This window comes from Sturnira hondurensis, unplaced genomic scaffold (assembly GCF_014824575.4).
Source record: "Sturnira hondurensis isolate 20B ecotype Veracruz unplaced genomic scaffold, ASM1482457v3 Scaffold0001509, whole genome shotgun sequence".
NCBI lineage: Eukaryota > Metazoa > Chordata > Mammalia > Chiroptera > Phyllostomidae > Sturnira > Sturnira hondurensis.
The window spans coordinates 2,176,705-2,191,577 of record NW_028074140.1 but is presented as its reverse complement, the minus strand read 5'-3'; the positions used below and the strand labels follow the sequence as shown (position 1 = coordinate 2,191,577).

At 40.9% G+C, this 14,873-nt stretch overlaps 1 protein-coding gene across 2 annotated transcripts in view; it reads left to right on the top strand.

The window, feature by feature from the left end:
* The first annotated feature begins 10,661 nt into the window (after positions 1 to 10,661).
* Positions 10,662 to 14,873, top strand: part of MEGF10 (multiple EGF like domains 10) — a 124,618-nt gene continuing 120,406 nt past the window's right edge. The window contains exon 1 of one of the 2 annotated variants that reach the window (XM_037028513.1): positions 10,662 to 11,038. In XM_037028513.1, the coding sequence (XP_036884408.1) occupies positions 10,923 to 11,038 (116 nt within the window). In that variant the 5' untranslated portion in view covers positions 10,662 to 10,922. The remainder of the gene's footprint in view (positions 11,039 to 14,873) is intronic. The other variant, XM_037028503.1, reaches the window with a different exon arrangement.

Below are 14,873 nucleotides of genomic sequence, written 5' to 3'. Positions count from 1 at the left end.
TAATTTTCCTATCAATGTGAGATTGTTCTTGAACTGTTATTTAGGGTCAGACAGGGTCACTTCCTGAATAAAAGAGCTGTCTAGCCACCACAGGAAGTGGTATTGCTACTTCAGCATGTGGCACTTTATCTACTAAAACAAAGCCCTATTTTAAGAGTCATGAAGTTGGGGTTTGGGTTGTGGCTTCTTACATTCGCATGTATATGTGATTGCTGAGGAAGCGGAGGTGGAAGGGAAGGCTGCCCAAGAATTTTCTCCTGCGTGTCCTGGCCAAATGCAACTTTGAATAATTACCTTCTTCCACCTACTTGTACTTCCTCAGCAGTTTCCTCACATTTTGCCTCAAATCTTCAAAGCTTTTAACCATGTGGACTTAAAACCACAAGGATAAATGTGTCCACATTCCTCTGTGGCGATGCCCACTGATGTCTGTGGTCACTCTGCATCCTGGCATGGATTTGTGGTTCAGAACTGCGTAACCTTGGGAAGAGTGGCAGTTGGGTCCTGATGTCACTGATTATTGGAAACAACTGTGTGGTGTAAATGTGGAATTACCTTAGGGGCTCTCTCATTCAGATTATCCGTTTGACCAGGAAATAGTTTAGTCACTTGCAGAATCTAACTTTTAGTGAATTTACATTTCAGGAAGCATTTGTTGCTTCAACACACAGGTGGAATACTGTTTTAGAAAGACTGTGTTACCTGACTGGGAGGTGATCTGACTGTAGGTAAGAGACCTGAGTTCTGGCGCTCGTGTTTGACCGCCACATACTAGCTCTGTGATCATGGTCAAGTCACTGTAACCTGGGACAATTGCTTTGTCTGTAAAATGAAAGATTTTGATTGGATTCCATAATGTCTTACACTGTAACTTTCTGTTCTATTTTTGAGCACAAAAGCTGCATTAAACCTAGGATGTATGGGGTATTTTAGAAATGAGTAGAAGCCAAATAAATGCTAAAAACCTTAATTATATGATCTGTTTTGAAGTATGGAAGAACAGAGGAATGCTGTGTGTGTTTTCATAGAATGTGGATAGATGCAGTTGATAAGAAAATTTTCTAAAATCTTGGTTCCATAGAAATTCTTTTCCTCATAGGGTCTTAGCTCCTCTGTGTTTTCATCTCAAAGAAATGGCCTCTGATAAAAAGGGTGACTTGATTTGGATTGCTCAGCTGTGTCCTAACAGTCAGTATCTCAGAAACTGAAGGTTAGCATAATGACCCGAAGTTAGGAAAACAGGTGACTGTGTAGGTGTCCCTTGTCATGCCAGTGGTGGGGGCAGAATGAGTGCTGTTATCTTTCCTACCATATCAGCACCCACCACTGAAAAGGACCTTCCCAAGAGAGGGACTGTGCAAATTCTTAGGCTTCTCATTATTGTCCCACTCCCATGCAACAAGAGATCGAAGGGTCTGATGACACTCAGCATCCTGCTAGCTGCATGTCACAGATTTATATTTTTCTCTTTTTATTACAGTTGATTTTCTCTTTCTAAAAGACATTGCCTTTTTTGTCATTTATTGGACTTTTTCCTGCTTATTTTATCAAGGGATTGGTTAAACCTGAAATGTTCAGCTTCTTTAATCAGTATTGTTGATTGAAAAAAAATTAATAGGTCCCCCTTTGTTCCTGGGCTGATGAAGTTCTATTTTCTTGTTCATTTTTCTCAAACCTGTTCACTCTTAGACTGCCTGAGCTCTCATGAAGTATTTGGATATTTTACCCTCCACCATGATGTTCAACATTATTTCTGACCTGGCTCCCAAATTCCTCTTCCACACTTGTGTTTCAGAAGACCTTGTCCATTTGCCATTCCCTCTGTGACATTCTTCTCTCTTGCCTTTGCTCTGACTACTTCTTCTGGGTGCAACCTCTCCAGCTTCATGTACTCAGAAAAATCTTCTTCAGTCATGTTATCACGTATGCTCACCACTTGGAAATACTTTCCAAATGCCCATGCTTATTTTGTAACTTTCTTTTGGCCTTGATCGTTTGCTAAATTGTCTTGTCATTATCATCCACATAATACTACTTTCACATTACATTGTCAAATCTTTGAGGGCAAAGATGGTTTTCACCACCATCTGGTGATTGGCAGAATAAATGTTTGTTCTTAAGCAAAGGCTTCAAAAAAATTCTGCATGAAATATTGTTAAAATGCACAGTTGGTGAAAATAAAATTAGGTCTGTAGATTTGATAGTAGTATTGTACCAGTGTTAAATTTTCCCATGCAGGTAATCGTGTTAGAATTTTTTAAAAATATTTTATTTATTTATTTTCAGAAAGAGGGGAAAGAAAGGAGAGAGGGAGAGAAATATCAATTGCCTCTCATGTGTCCCTTACTGGGAACTGGCCTGCAACCCAGGCGTGTGCCCTGAGTGGGAATCGAACTGTGATCCTTTGCTTCACAGGCCCGTGCTCAATTCACTGAGCTGCACCAGCCAGGGCTGTATTAGAATTTTATAGGTGAATGGCCTTATTCTCAGGAAATGCACATTGAAGTATTTAGAGGAATGGGGGCATGATATGCACAAATTACTCTCAACTGGTTAAAATATGCATCTGCCCCACTAGATTACATTTATGTGTGTATGTAGATAGAGACTGATAAAGTAAATGTTGCAAAATGTGAGCAACTCATGAGTCTGGCTGGAGAGCATTCTATCTTTCATTTTTGTATCTCTCAAATAAATTTGAAATTCTTTTAAAGTAATAAAGTTAAAAAAAGAATTAAATGTTATACACACCACCTAACCAGAAATAATCACAGAAAACTAGTTCAACTGCAGGAAAATTAACAAAGAAAATGTTTATTTGTAGGTGAAAAGGTGACCCGGATAGGAGTCTAGAACCCACTTGCACAACGCTCGGTGCACGCGCTGTGCCGCAGAACACACGGTGCACACACAGTGAACTCTCCGGGGTTTTGTGAGGCAGGTCACTTCTCTGGAGAGTCAAACGCTGAATGGTTGAGGATAGATGGCGGGATAATCTGGGGCAGCGCTGTGTGTGGAGAAGCAGCAGATGCACCTCCAAACACAGGCGTCATGAGGATCATGCCTCTGGGAACAAAATAACTCAAACTGTAATTAGAAGGTGATGGGCTCTTGCCAGGAGTTATAATGTAGGGAAACAATTTTGGAGTCACTGCAGGTGGTTTCTTCTGTGGGCTAGTGCCAGTGAAGATGCAGCAAAATAGTGGGCATTATTGGGATCTGTTTTGGAAGTCAAACAAAGTATTTTTGGTATAGACATATTGAAATACAGGCATATTGGTTATCTATTACTGTGTAACAAATTACCTAAAAACTCAGTGGTTTAAGCCCACAAACATTCATTACCTCACCGTTTCTGTAGGTCAGGAATTTGGGAGAAGCTTGGCTGTGGTTCTGGCTCAGGTTCTCACAGGGTTGGAGTCACCGTGTCAGCGGGTGCTAAGGTGCTATGGTCACTGGAAGGCTTGGCAGGAGCTGGAGGATCCACTCACACGGCTGGCGGCTGGTGGCCTCAGTTCCTCACGCTGTGCATATCTTCCTATGGCCACTTTAGTGTCCTGATGACATGGAAGCTGAGTGGGGATCCATGAGGCAAGATGCAAAGTGCAGTGCCTTGGGTGGACTAAGTTTGGAAGTTCACTCTGTCATTTTTGCCACGTCCCATTGGTTACATAAGTTCACCGTATTCATTGGAAAAGGGGCTCAGAGAAGACAGGGATCATTAGACACTGTCCTGTTGTCTGGCTATACCCATAGGTTAGGGCTGCCAGAGCACAGTTGTTGGAAAAAGAAAGGAGTACATTTCATAAATGGGATAAAAAGGGCTTTTCAAAGAAATTTTTGGTGAAAGGGCCCCCCCCCAAATACTTCAGGTTGAGAAGAATGAATGGATAGGTTATTGTGGAATATTAAATCATGAGAAGTTTAGGGAAATTTGACTTTACCCAGCAAATTCTGGAGTGAGAAGTAGTGTTTGAAGTTTTTTTTTCTCTATTAAAAAAAGAGAGAGATTGTTTTCCCAGTTGGAGATAGAATGAACCGAGAAAATAGAACTGGGATTCAGAACGGTTTAAATCCCAAACAGCTGTCACTAATGTCAACCATATTTTGTACTGTTTTTCCCAGTCCTGCTGATTCTTCCTTTACTTGGTGTCTCACATACTTCTCATTCCTTCAGCTACTACCCTGGGACGGGCAGTTCCACCCCACACCTGAATGCGCTAATCTCCATCCACTTTCTTGGCCCCCAGTCTGTGTTCCCTGGATTGAATTTTACACACCTTCTCTGTGTTAATCTCCAAAACACCTCTTTTATCGAAAATGCACCCTGCTCAAAGACTTAAGGGTATTTTACTGCAGATAAGAAAAAAACATCTGAACTCCTAGTCTGGTGCTCCAGAACCCTCACCACCAAGTCTACCTGCCTTTCCAACACTGCTTCTCAAGATTCTGCACTCTCAGGGCCCGGCTCACACCGTTCTCTGCATCGTGGCCATGGTTTCACTTACACAACTGCTTTTTTTTCGTCCACATGTGATGCTGAGGGCAGATTTTGGACACTGGTCATCAGCCAAACTCATGCAAATCTCTGCTCTAATTGTCTGATTCCAGGTGAAATATTTAATCTTAGCCAATGAGATGACATATGTAAGATGAGAGGCATGCAGTAGGTAACCCAGTGATTTCTGGCTTTCTTTTGTGAGCTTTTGTTCAAGTTTGAACTCTTTCATGAGCCCTTGCTGCTCATGTTGACTTTTTTCCCTCCTCTTAAAACTCTAGCAGTTTATTGCCACATTGGCTCATTGGACAGATATCACATTTTATTTATAATTCTTCTCCCTAGTAAATTTTTAACTGTTGAGGGCAGCAACCCTGCCTTTTAAGTCCCAATAGTCCTCACAGTTGCCTGCACTGTAGACCCTTAGTGAGTCTTGTTTGGGGATTTTTTTCCCACATGTGTGGGTGATGGATTCAGAGGGACATGTAGAGTACTTCCCAAAGTTGGTGACAAGAGGGAACTGGGCCCTCCCCAGATGACCTCTGTGGGGTTGGCTGGGTAAGCTGCACCTCTGTATTCCCACAGCATCCTCTTCTGGTCTTACTCTTGACCACATTACATGTGTTGAAATAGCCCGTTTGTGGTCCTTCTCCATGTAGGGTGGTGAGCTCCCTCGGGGTAGCTCAGTGCCGGGCATCCTCGGGGCTGTGCCCAGGTTTGCTTGGTGTGAAGTGCCAGAACTACTACTAAACACTCACTTCATGCTGATATCTAGGGAATTTTTTGGTTGTTTATGGAACCATTATAAATTTATAAAATAGGATTTGAGAATTTTTTAAATTAATGTTAATAGCTGCACTCATCCAACTTATATTCTTAGAATGGAAATGGTACCTATCATTCTTCAGTTTGTATCACAGGGCTGTAGTATAAACCGAATACGACTGTGTGGGGCAAAAGCATATTTGCATGAGGCTATTATTTCAAATAATAACTAGATAACTTGTTTAAATAATTGCAGTTGTATTTTCAGGACACAAAGTTCCTAAAATGAGGCCTGAGACCACCTGATATTCTAGAGTTGTGAATCAAGGGCTGGTTCAATTTATTATAATATACAAAAATTATTTTTGCTTATTTTTATACTAGAGAATATGAATATTACAATTCATTTTTTCAAACAGTTTATGACATAGATATTCCAAGGGAACAATCTCCATAAAATAGTAAGAAAATAATGTAAGAAGATAAAAATACAATAATACTTGTATAGCAGTAACTAATTTGAAACCAAACATCTTGATGGTCCAATCTCTTCTTGAAACTTCAGGACAATCAATACCAGTGTGGCAAATAAGAATAATTAAAAAGCATGTCAAAGCTTTATTAAAAGTCCCTGCAGAATGTCACAGGGGATCCAATCAGTAAACCTTAGCAAAAGTTCTAACAATCTTTCATTGCCTATCTTTTTCTCAGTTTTCCACAAACCTCCTAATCTTTCTTCTTCACTCACAAATTTGGAAACTTCTGTCTCTGATGTAAAGCACAAAGAGTTTTCTTCTGGCTGGCTGAGGTAGGAGGTAGGCTGAGGGACTGCCATTACAACAGGATTTAACTTTCCTTAGAAGAATATCTTTGCTGTGATATGTGATGCCTGCATAATGACATGAGCCCCCTCCCTTTCCCTGACACAAAGTATATATAACCCTTGTGCTGCTTCAGATGAAGTTATGCTTGGGAAAAGTAACATGCTGTTGGAATAACTAGCTTTGGATGGTGAAAGTAGAAATCATGACAGTGCCTCAGGGATTTCTTCTTATCAGCAAAGTAGTATTTCCAGGGGAGTCCCCAGCTGGGCTTTCCTCAGGGCAAGCAGCAGGCGTTACTCTTTTGACATCTTTAGTACTTTATTAATATTGTTACCTAATACTCTATTCCCAGGCTCAAAGTTGCAGGAAGAACGCAACACACCAGGTTCTGCCCCACCTGGGCCGCCTTTCTGAGTAGGTCGGAGAAAAGCTAGTACGTCCTTTGCAGATAACATGAGCACGGTGAAATAGGTGGCTCTTGGTACCCCGGGGTAGGGCTGGGTTAGTTTTGGAAATATGGCTATTCTTAATCAAGAGATTAGTGTTCATTTAGAGAACTGTGAGAGGGTTTTAAGGAAACAAGCTTGACAAAAACCTGGATGAGGTCGCCCAAGTTATTTCTACGTGTGCCCTTAATGATTCTAGGAAGGAAATCTATGTTAGAGCCAGGATGCATCATTTGGAATCGTTTACCCCTCTGTTGCTGCGAGAATAAATTAGCTGGTCAACACCCATTATCCATTTCTCCCTAATGCCCTGATAGAGAAATGACTCCCTGCCATCAGAACCAGGACTCATGCGTTGTCTAAGGGTGCTATTCAATCTGATTATTTACTGAGGTTGTTGCGGCAGCAGAAGCAAAGCCTGGCTTCCTCATAGGCGGCAAGAGTTAACTCTGCCTGCTGTTCCCTCTCTCTAATAGGAGCACTTTAGCGATGCTAATCAGTTGTACTGATTTTCTGTTTTGATTTTTCCATAATAATTAAGTGAATGATATAGAATGCAATCAAGTTTGGCAGTAGGGGGTTCATGCAAATGACTTTATTTTATTTTTTTTACATTTTAAATTTGGTTAAATGGAACCATAAAGAAAGTTATCTGAAGACCAAAGACTGCATGGGTGGAGTAGATTAACACCCAATTTAGAGTTTTGAATATTTTCAAAACGTCTGTTTTAACAAAGTAAATCACCACGGCGTTACCTTTATTTTTCAATAGAAATAGTGCATTTTTCTAAATACAGTATGTCATTTTCAGTTGCACTCCACAGTGGAAGATTGTAGCGTGAGACAGGATGAGCTTAACCGAGAGAAACGAGGAAGAAAAATGTATCGAACTTTCTTCCTTCAAAGTTGACATGAAGAGAAAAAGATACTCACATTTAGTCATGGAAACCTGTAGAAGGAAACGAATAAGATGGGGAATGAATATATGTAATGCCCTATCTACTTATTATTTGGATTATTTGTCAGTGCCTTTATTAAACTAGCTGGAACAAAAGAAAAAGACCATCCATGTTCCCGAACCCAGTGCAATGCTGCGTGTCTGTAGTTCTCTACGGGCAGTGGCCTTGTGATGGATTGTCTGCTCCTCCCACCACATGTGTAACATTTGAATTATTTTCTCGACTTGTTTTTGAGTTTGCCTGATGTGAGCCTCTTGGTCTAGCAATTCCTTTTGCTTTTGACATTTTATACTTTAATGTACATTACTCTAGAACTCAGTTGATTTCTGATTTCGATTTGGAAAATGCTTCAGGAATAAGAAAATGAATGGAGCATATATACATTTTTTAAATGTCCTGATATTTTCCTTTTCATGAGCTCAACCAGTCCCTTTGCAATGCAGTTTGATTTTTCTGTATGCTGAACTACAAAAGTAATGAGGTGACTAAATTCTGCTTCCCCGCCCTCCCCCACCTCATCATTGCCTTAGAAAAGTTCAAGCCCTCAGACAGTCCCACATCAAGTGGGAAACCAAAGATCAGTATTACAGTTTTTACATGAAAAGGGAACGAGCAGCCCTGTTTTTTTCCTCCTTGGCAGTTTGATTCATTGCTTGCAGCAATTTCTAACTTTACAGACTAAACACTTCTAATTGGGAAATGGATGGTTTGAATCTGAGATGGTGACTCAGGGTATAAACTTTTCAATTTGGGGCAATTATTTGTGAGTGGATGGCTGATTGCTGCTGACCAGCCCCGGTTTTGTCTTTGAGGAAAGAAGGAAAGTTAATATACACATTTCACACTTCACTGAAACAAAACACTTATCCTGACAAAGATAAAGCCATAAGGCAGAGAGGTATTTGCCAAACTTATTTGTTAAAATCAAATGTATTAAAGATTTTTTTATTTTGATGGATGAGGAAAACACAAGCAGTATATTTACGTGTCTTCAACTATGAAATGAGGAAATAAAAATACCTACTTCTTAGGTACATTACTGTGACGATTAAACAGATAAATCACATAAAAGGTTTAGCACTGTGTCTGGAACTCAGTGATCAGTCAGGAAACGTTAGCTGTGTATTGTCATAGTTACTTTTTATTCATTGCTATTAAGTGGAATAGCTTTAGTTATATAACATTAAGCCTCAGATTTTACAGTTTCATGATGGTTAGCCTGTGAGAAAGCGTCAATAGCTTGAATTAAGTTACAAGCCATATTTTGGCTACCCACTTATGATTTGCATGTTGGAATTATTTCATGGTGATTGAAACCCCCTCTAAAAATTTCCTAACCTCTCACAGTGGTTTATACCATCTTTTAATTATTCTACAAATTAGTGGTATGTTTTTTTCTTTTCCAATTAGACATTTTCTGTGGGTTTAGCCTTTGTGGGGTTAGATAGAGATAATTTGTCATAATATACTTAAATGTACTTGTTCCTGTAAGCAATCTGGATTTTGAAGAATTTAATACTTTTTCGTTTCATCTATTTTCTTGAATTTGAAGGATAAACTATCTCCTAAGGTTAGGTTTCTGTTGGCTTGTTGTTTATGTGTTTGTTTTTAGATAAACTTACCTTTTTTAAACCACAAGGTTATTATTCAATAAATTTGGTTCCAAGATACTACAGGCTGATAACTTCTTGGTGTGGAATGCTCGGGTAACATCTAAAAATGCAGCTATCACCCCCAAAATAAGTGCTTTGGTCACATAAGCAGGCCTGTTGTGGCTGGTTCCACTGGTGTACCAACCGTCAGGTTAATTTTAATTATTTACTCAGCTTTAGTTATTGCATATTTTCTTTTTAATTAGTAAATGGATCATCTGTTTGTAATTGCAAGTCCATGTGTGTAATGATTATATGACATCATTTTACATAGTTTGACAAACTTCTCCTTCTTCCTGAATGCTGAGTCCCTGGCAGTGAAGAGACGGGTGTGATCTCCAGGCACACACCATCACAGCCATGACACGCTGGGGGTGACCTGGCACATGGTGGGTTTTGATAAGTGCCTGCAGTGACTCCATTCGAATATCTCACAGGAACTTCAAGCTTGACATACCTAACACTGAACTAAAGCTGATCCCCCAGAGGAGGAGTGCTTCTGGGCTGCCCCTCTCAATGGGGCCCACCTCTATCCAAAGGACTATACCAGAAGTCCCTTCTCTCTCTCTTTCACTCCCACATTCAGTCACCAAGTCCTACTGATTCTACTTTGTGAAGATGTCCCAGATTCATTCAGTTCCCTGCAATCCCAACGTTACTTCCTTAGTTCCCCCTGCAGTCCCATTTTTCCCGGTCGCCCTCTACTAGTCTCCTCCTCCAGGCCACTCTCCCCTGCAGCCAGAGTGACCTTTCTGATGTCCCTCGGCACCTTTCACTAGCTCCCCTCTATCAGTGGATGCAGTTCATCTCCTTTGCGCTGGTACAGAAAACTCGTGATATGCCCACTGTCTCTTTCTCCTAGTGAAGCAAGGTGGCTCCCTAAGTGTGCCTGACCCTCCTGGTCGTCAGCTCCCTTTCTGTGGAATGTTCTCCTCCCTCTTCCGTCTCCTTCACTGGTTTGGTTTGCAAATACACCATGTTGCTGTTTGTTTTTCTATTATGGTCTCTCTCCCTTTAAGTCATCCCAAGCTCATTTTCTCCAACACTGACCTCCAAACAGCTTTATGCTTTTTTTTCTGTGCACTGATATAGAAACCTCTGTGAAATAGCTGATTCTGTTTCTATTCAGCAGATGGGAAAATTGAAGCGCTAAACATGAGAAATATATATTGTGATGATTAAATTATAAACCTCTTAAAGGGTAGGGACAGGAACTAGATCTGTATTTTGTGTCCGGTGTGTGCACGGTGCTGAGGATAGGGTGGGTATTCAGTGTGCATCGACTGAATTATTGAATGAATCTCTGTTTGAGCCTGAGGTGCTTCTCTCCTGAGTCAATGGAGCTTCTGTTTCATCACTGATGCTCTGGGACAAATGAGGCCAGATTCTTCTCTGAGCCCTCTTCTTCCAGAAGGGAAATATGCCTGGCGAGAGAATCTGGAAGCCTGCGTTGCTTTCAGTTGTCCGGGTAGAGTCCTTTCATGTTAGCTGGCGTGGATGAGAAGGGCTTTGGTTGGGGTGGCAATTAATGACGATGTGCACATTTTAGTAATTTACAAAACGGTGGCCACCCTGCGCAACATAAGAAATACCTCTCTCTCCTGGACCATGAAATCTGGTGCCGCGTCTGCTTGAATACATGGCTTGTTACGCGTGTTTCAGCCCTGGTGACCACTCGTCCCGAAGGGTTGCTCTACTGAAAGGAATTCTGTTTGGGTCGTTTGAATGAATTTCTAATTTGGATCTTTTTTCTTGTAGGTTGTTCTTCAGGAAGAAAAATGGTTATTTCTTTGAACACATGCCTGGGCTTTGTCTGTTTGTTATTATGCCACTGGGTAAGGACAGCGTCACCTCTGAATCTCGAAGACCCCAATGTGTGCAGCCACTGGGAAAGGTAATGGTTCTGAAAGCAATCAAAGAACTAATTTCTGATAAACTCCTTTATATATTGTCCTCATCAGTTTGATATGTAAATCAGAATTTGACAAGAGATTGTAAAATTCCTTTTATTAAAAATCATTAGTTATACCTAATAAATCAGACAGTATTATTCACCTTGGTCTTATAGAATATATATTATGTAAATAATATATATTCAACTTGATATATTGATTCATACACAGGTGCAATGGTAAGATTTGGGGAAAACATAAACAGCTCAAGTAAAATAAGCTCCCTCAGGGCCTCTCCCTGCTCTGAATCTGTTTACAATAATTTGGGGAAGTTGAACTTCTGTATGGGAACCAGTGAGTTAGCAGTGGAAGGGAGTATGTAATAATGTACTTGAAACGTATGGTGTAAAAAAAAAATTGTGCCGTAGGTGGCCTGCATAGGAGACGTGATGTCTGGAAGCATTGGCAAAGCTCCATGGAGGCAGTGTCGCCCAGATGTTCTTGAAGAACTGAGAATGAGTGGTGGCAGAAATGGGGAGGGGTTCTGCGAATGGGAGGTGGCTTGAAGCCAGAGCTATGTAGACCCCCAGGGACTGTGCCTGGCAAGACTAGAGCCAGTGCAGTACTGGAGGGTGGCAAGATTATATGAGAGCAGATGAGGTCATATCCAGATCGGGGCCACCTGCAGGAGGAAACATAGAGGAAGTACAAAACACTAAGCCATTTTCCAGATCTTACAGTCCCTTCTGGAACACAAAAATAGCACAAACCCCATGATACTGCAGTGCAGTCATACGTAGTCTACTCTGCTCCAATGTGCTGCTTGCATTGCTAAGAAGGTGTCTTTATTTGAAAACATGGAAAATGCAAGTTTTTCAAGCAAATAGGAGGCGTCAAGTACTAGGGAGTAATATATGTTTTTAATATGTATAAGCATAATGACATCAAACTTTTGGTCTCTTTTTCCTGTCACTGTCAGCACCATGATCACTACCCCCCAGAGCACGCATTCTCATCACTCTTGTCACTCACCGGTAGGATACCCAAAGCTCAGAGTCTTTCTTCCAAGCTCAGCAGCTCTGTTGTTCTACGGGCACCCTGTCTCCGCACAGCGTTGCTTTTCAGTGAGGGCTTGTTCCCATCTCCACTGGGAGTATTACAACCAGGATAACAAAAATATATTTCCCTGAGCTATCAATGGAGTTATATATCACTATGGAACTTAAAGCTGTAGAAGAGGCATGTATATGCAAAACAGTTCTATATATTTGCGGTATTGATTATATTATATAGAATTTTAGAGGAGGGACCTTGTTTTTATTATCTTTACAATCGCCATTGCACCTGTCATAAAACATTTCACCAACAAAGTACATATTTATTAAAGTAATAAAAATGAATCAATTAATACATGAATACTAACATAGTAAATTTAGAAAAGGGAGCGTCCATTGGTGGTTGAACTTCTTGAAGGATAATAGCTTTGGAATGGGAGGAAAAATCAATTTGTAAGATACAATGAAATAGAAATCAATAGGTCTTGGTGAGCTGTTGACTCTAGGATGTGAAAGAGGCAGAAGGGGCTGAGATTTAGAACCTGCTGGGTGAGAGAGTGGAGGTGCCACTGCACATTTGGGAAAATAAAAGGAGGAGGGTTGCTTTGAGAGGGAAGGGATGGGTGTGGTTTGCCCTGCTGCATCTGTAAGATTAGTCTGAAACATGGGCCTGGAAGGGTTTGAGAACGTAGATTTGGCGTCATGATAAGATGTGAACAGACGAACTCTCTGAGGGAAAGGCTGTGAAGACAAGAGAATCTAAGACTTCAAATAATCTAGCACCCACTCCAATGTATACATTTTGTCCTGATTCCTTGCTCAGCATTTGACCAAACTTGCCAACACTTGCATTGCTTCGTTCACCACTGATAATTCTGCATGTCTAAAACACTGCCTTGCATATGGCATGCACTCAATAGATAATTGTTGAGTGAGTTCACTTCCTAATAGGAAATAGAATGACTAATATGAACATTGGTTGGGAAGGGCAAAGAGAGATAGACAAGGGGCACATTCATTTTTTAATGTAATATAATTCCACTGTTTCACAAGTAATTAGAGTAACCTCTAAAAGGTTCACTAATGAGGCAGGAAATTGACCATGAAAAAAGGGGAAATGATAGATTTTTTTCCCAACTATATTTTTTTCTATAATATATGGACTGCTAGAAAGAAGGATAGACAACTACAATCTTCTTATTGATAGATTTCTGTCACCAGGTTAGATAATGATTCTTTGAAGAAAGGTAAAACAAAGTGGAATTACTTTGACCAGCATGGAGAACAGAGCATGAATGAAAATGATCAAATAAGGGTGCAGACGGCAGGTTGCTGTGTCTTTTCAAAAACTAAAATGGGCTTGAAATGAAATGGGGAGAGGGTGATTAGCTTCAGGGACAAAAGCCTTGTGGGAGGGCTGAAGAGGGCTGGCTCAGTGTGTGCTTCCCTCATACTGAACCCCACCTGTTCCCAATGGTTCTGGGTCGCAGGGTCACCTGGAGACTTGCTTTCCCTCCTGCGGTCTGTGGGATTGTGGTGTGAGCATCACGTGAGAGCTTGCGCGAAATTCGGGTCTCGGGCCCCCCCTCCAACCTACTCAGTGATTTATGTTCATGTGAAAGTATGCCTCATTTGAATGCTGCAATTCCGATTCTCAGAAGTTGCGTGTAAAATGAAATTAAGGAAAATTAATTCATTTAAAGTACACAGGGGTGCCTGTTATTAAAGGAATTCCGCACAGCAACCTTTTGGAAAGTGAATAATTTCATGAATCAGCTGCCTCTTCCCTCCATCCTCTTTCCTCATTTTGTGGTCTTCAGTTCTTTCATCTCCTGGGGTTTCTTTTAAAGAAGACACAGAGGAAGAGAAGCCATTCTTTGCCCACCCAGCCCCTTGGGGGTGGAGCACAGACCTGGTAGTAATGGAAGCAGCAGTTCTGCAGCAAGCAGAGCTAAAAAATGATGATCATTACCATATCTGATTAAAGTAACAGGATAATTTAAGCAGATAAAATGTAATTAACTACTTTGGAACCTGTCCAAGTGATGATGGCTGATTTCCCCCTGTTCTTTGACCTTAAATTATCTTGCTGGGGCTTCTCCCCGGATGATACTTAACAGGTTAAAATCACAGTGATGAAATGTTTTCAGTGGGTTGAGAAGATTAAACAAACAAGGAGATAAAGGATTTTGCATCTGGATGGTTAAAACACTGCAGAATTGAGATCAGATTCCTTCTATACCGCAGTTTGCCACTCACTCTCTGCTTTAGAAGCTTCAGATGTTCTGGTGACTTTAGAAAGGAGACAGAGGGCAGGGGAGTGTCTGGGGGGTGACATTAGTGCCATCTCTAGACTGCCCTAGTCCTGGGGACTCAGTGTTTGTGGTGACAATGGGATTAGAATAGATCAGCAATTTTCAACCTTTTTCATCTCATGGCACACATAAACTACTAAAATTCTGGGACGCACCAAAAAATATCTTATTTTTGGCTGATCTGGTTAAAAAAATAGGTATAGTGTTGATTTATTCATGCCAGATGGCTATTGTTTTGTTGGTCCTTGTCATTTTTTAATTTGACAATTTAAGGGGAAAGAGATCGGGGCCCTTGACTAAATAGTCAGGCATCCCATGTTTCTAAAAACTCTTGCCAGTTGAAAATCCCTGGACTAGACAATCCCCCTCTGACTTTTGGAGCAGCTGCTGATGAACGTGAAGACGTGGACTGTTAGCAGGAGGTGCTATTTAAGTTCAACCAACAGCCCAGACATTGGCCAGAGCAG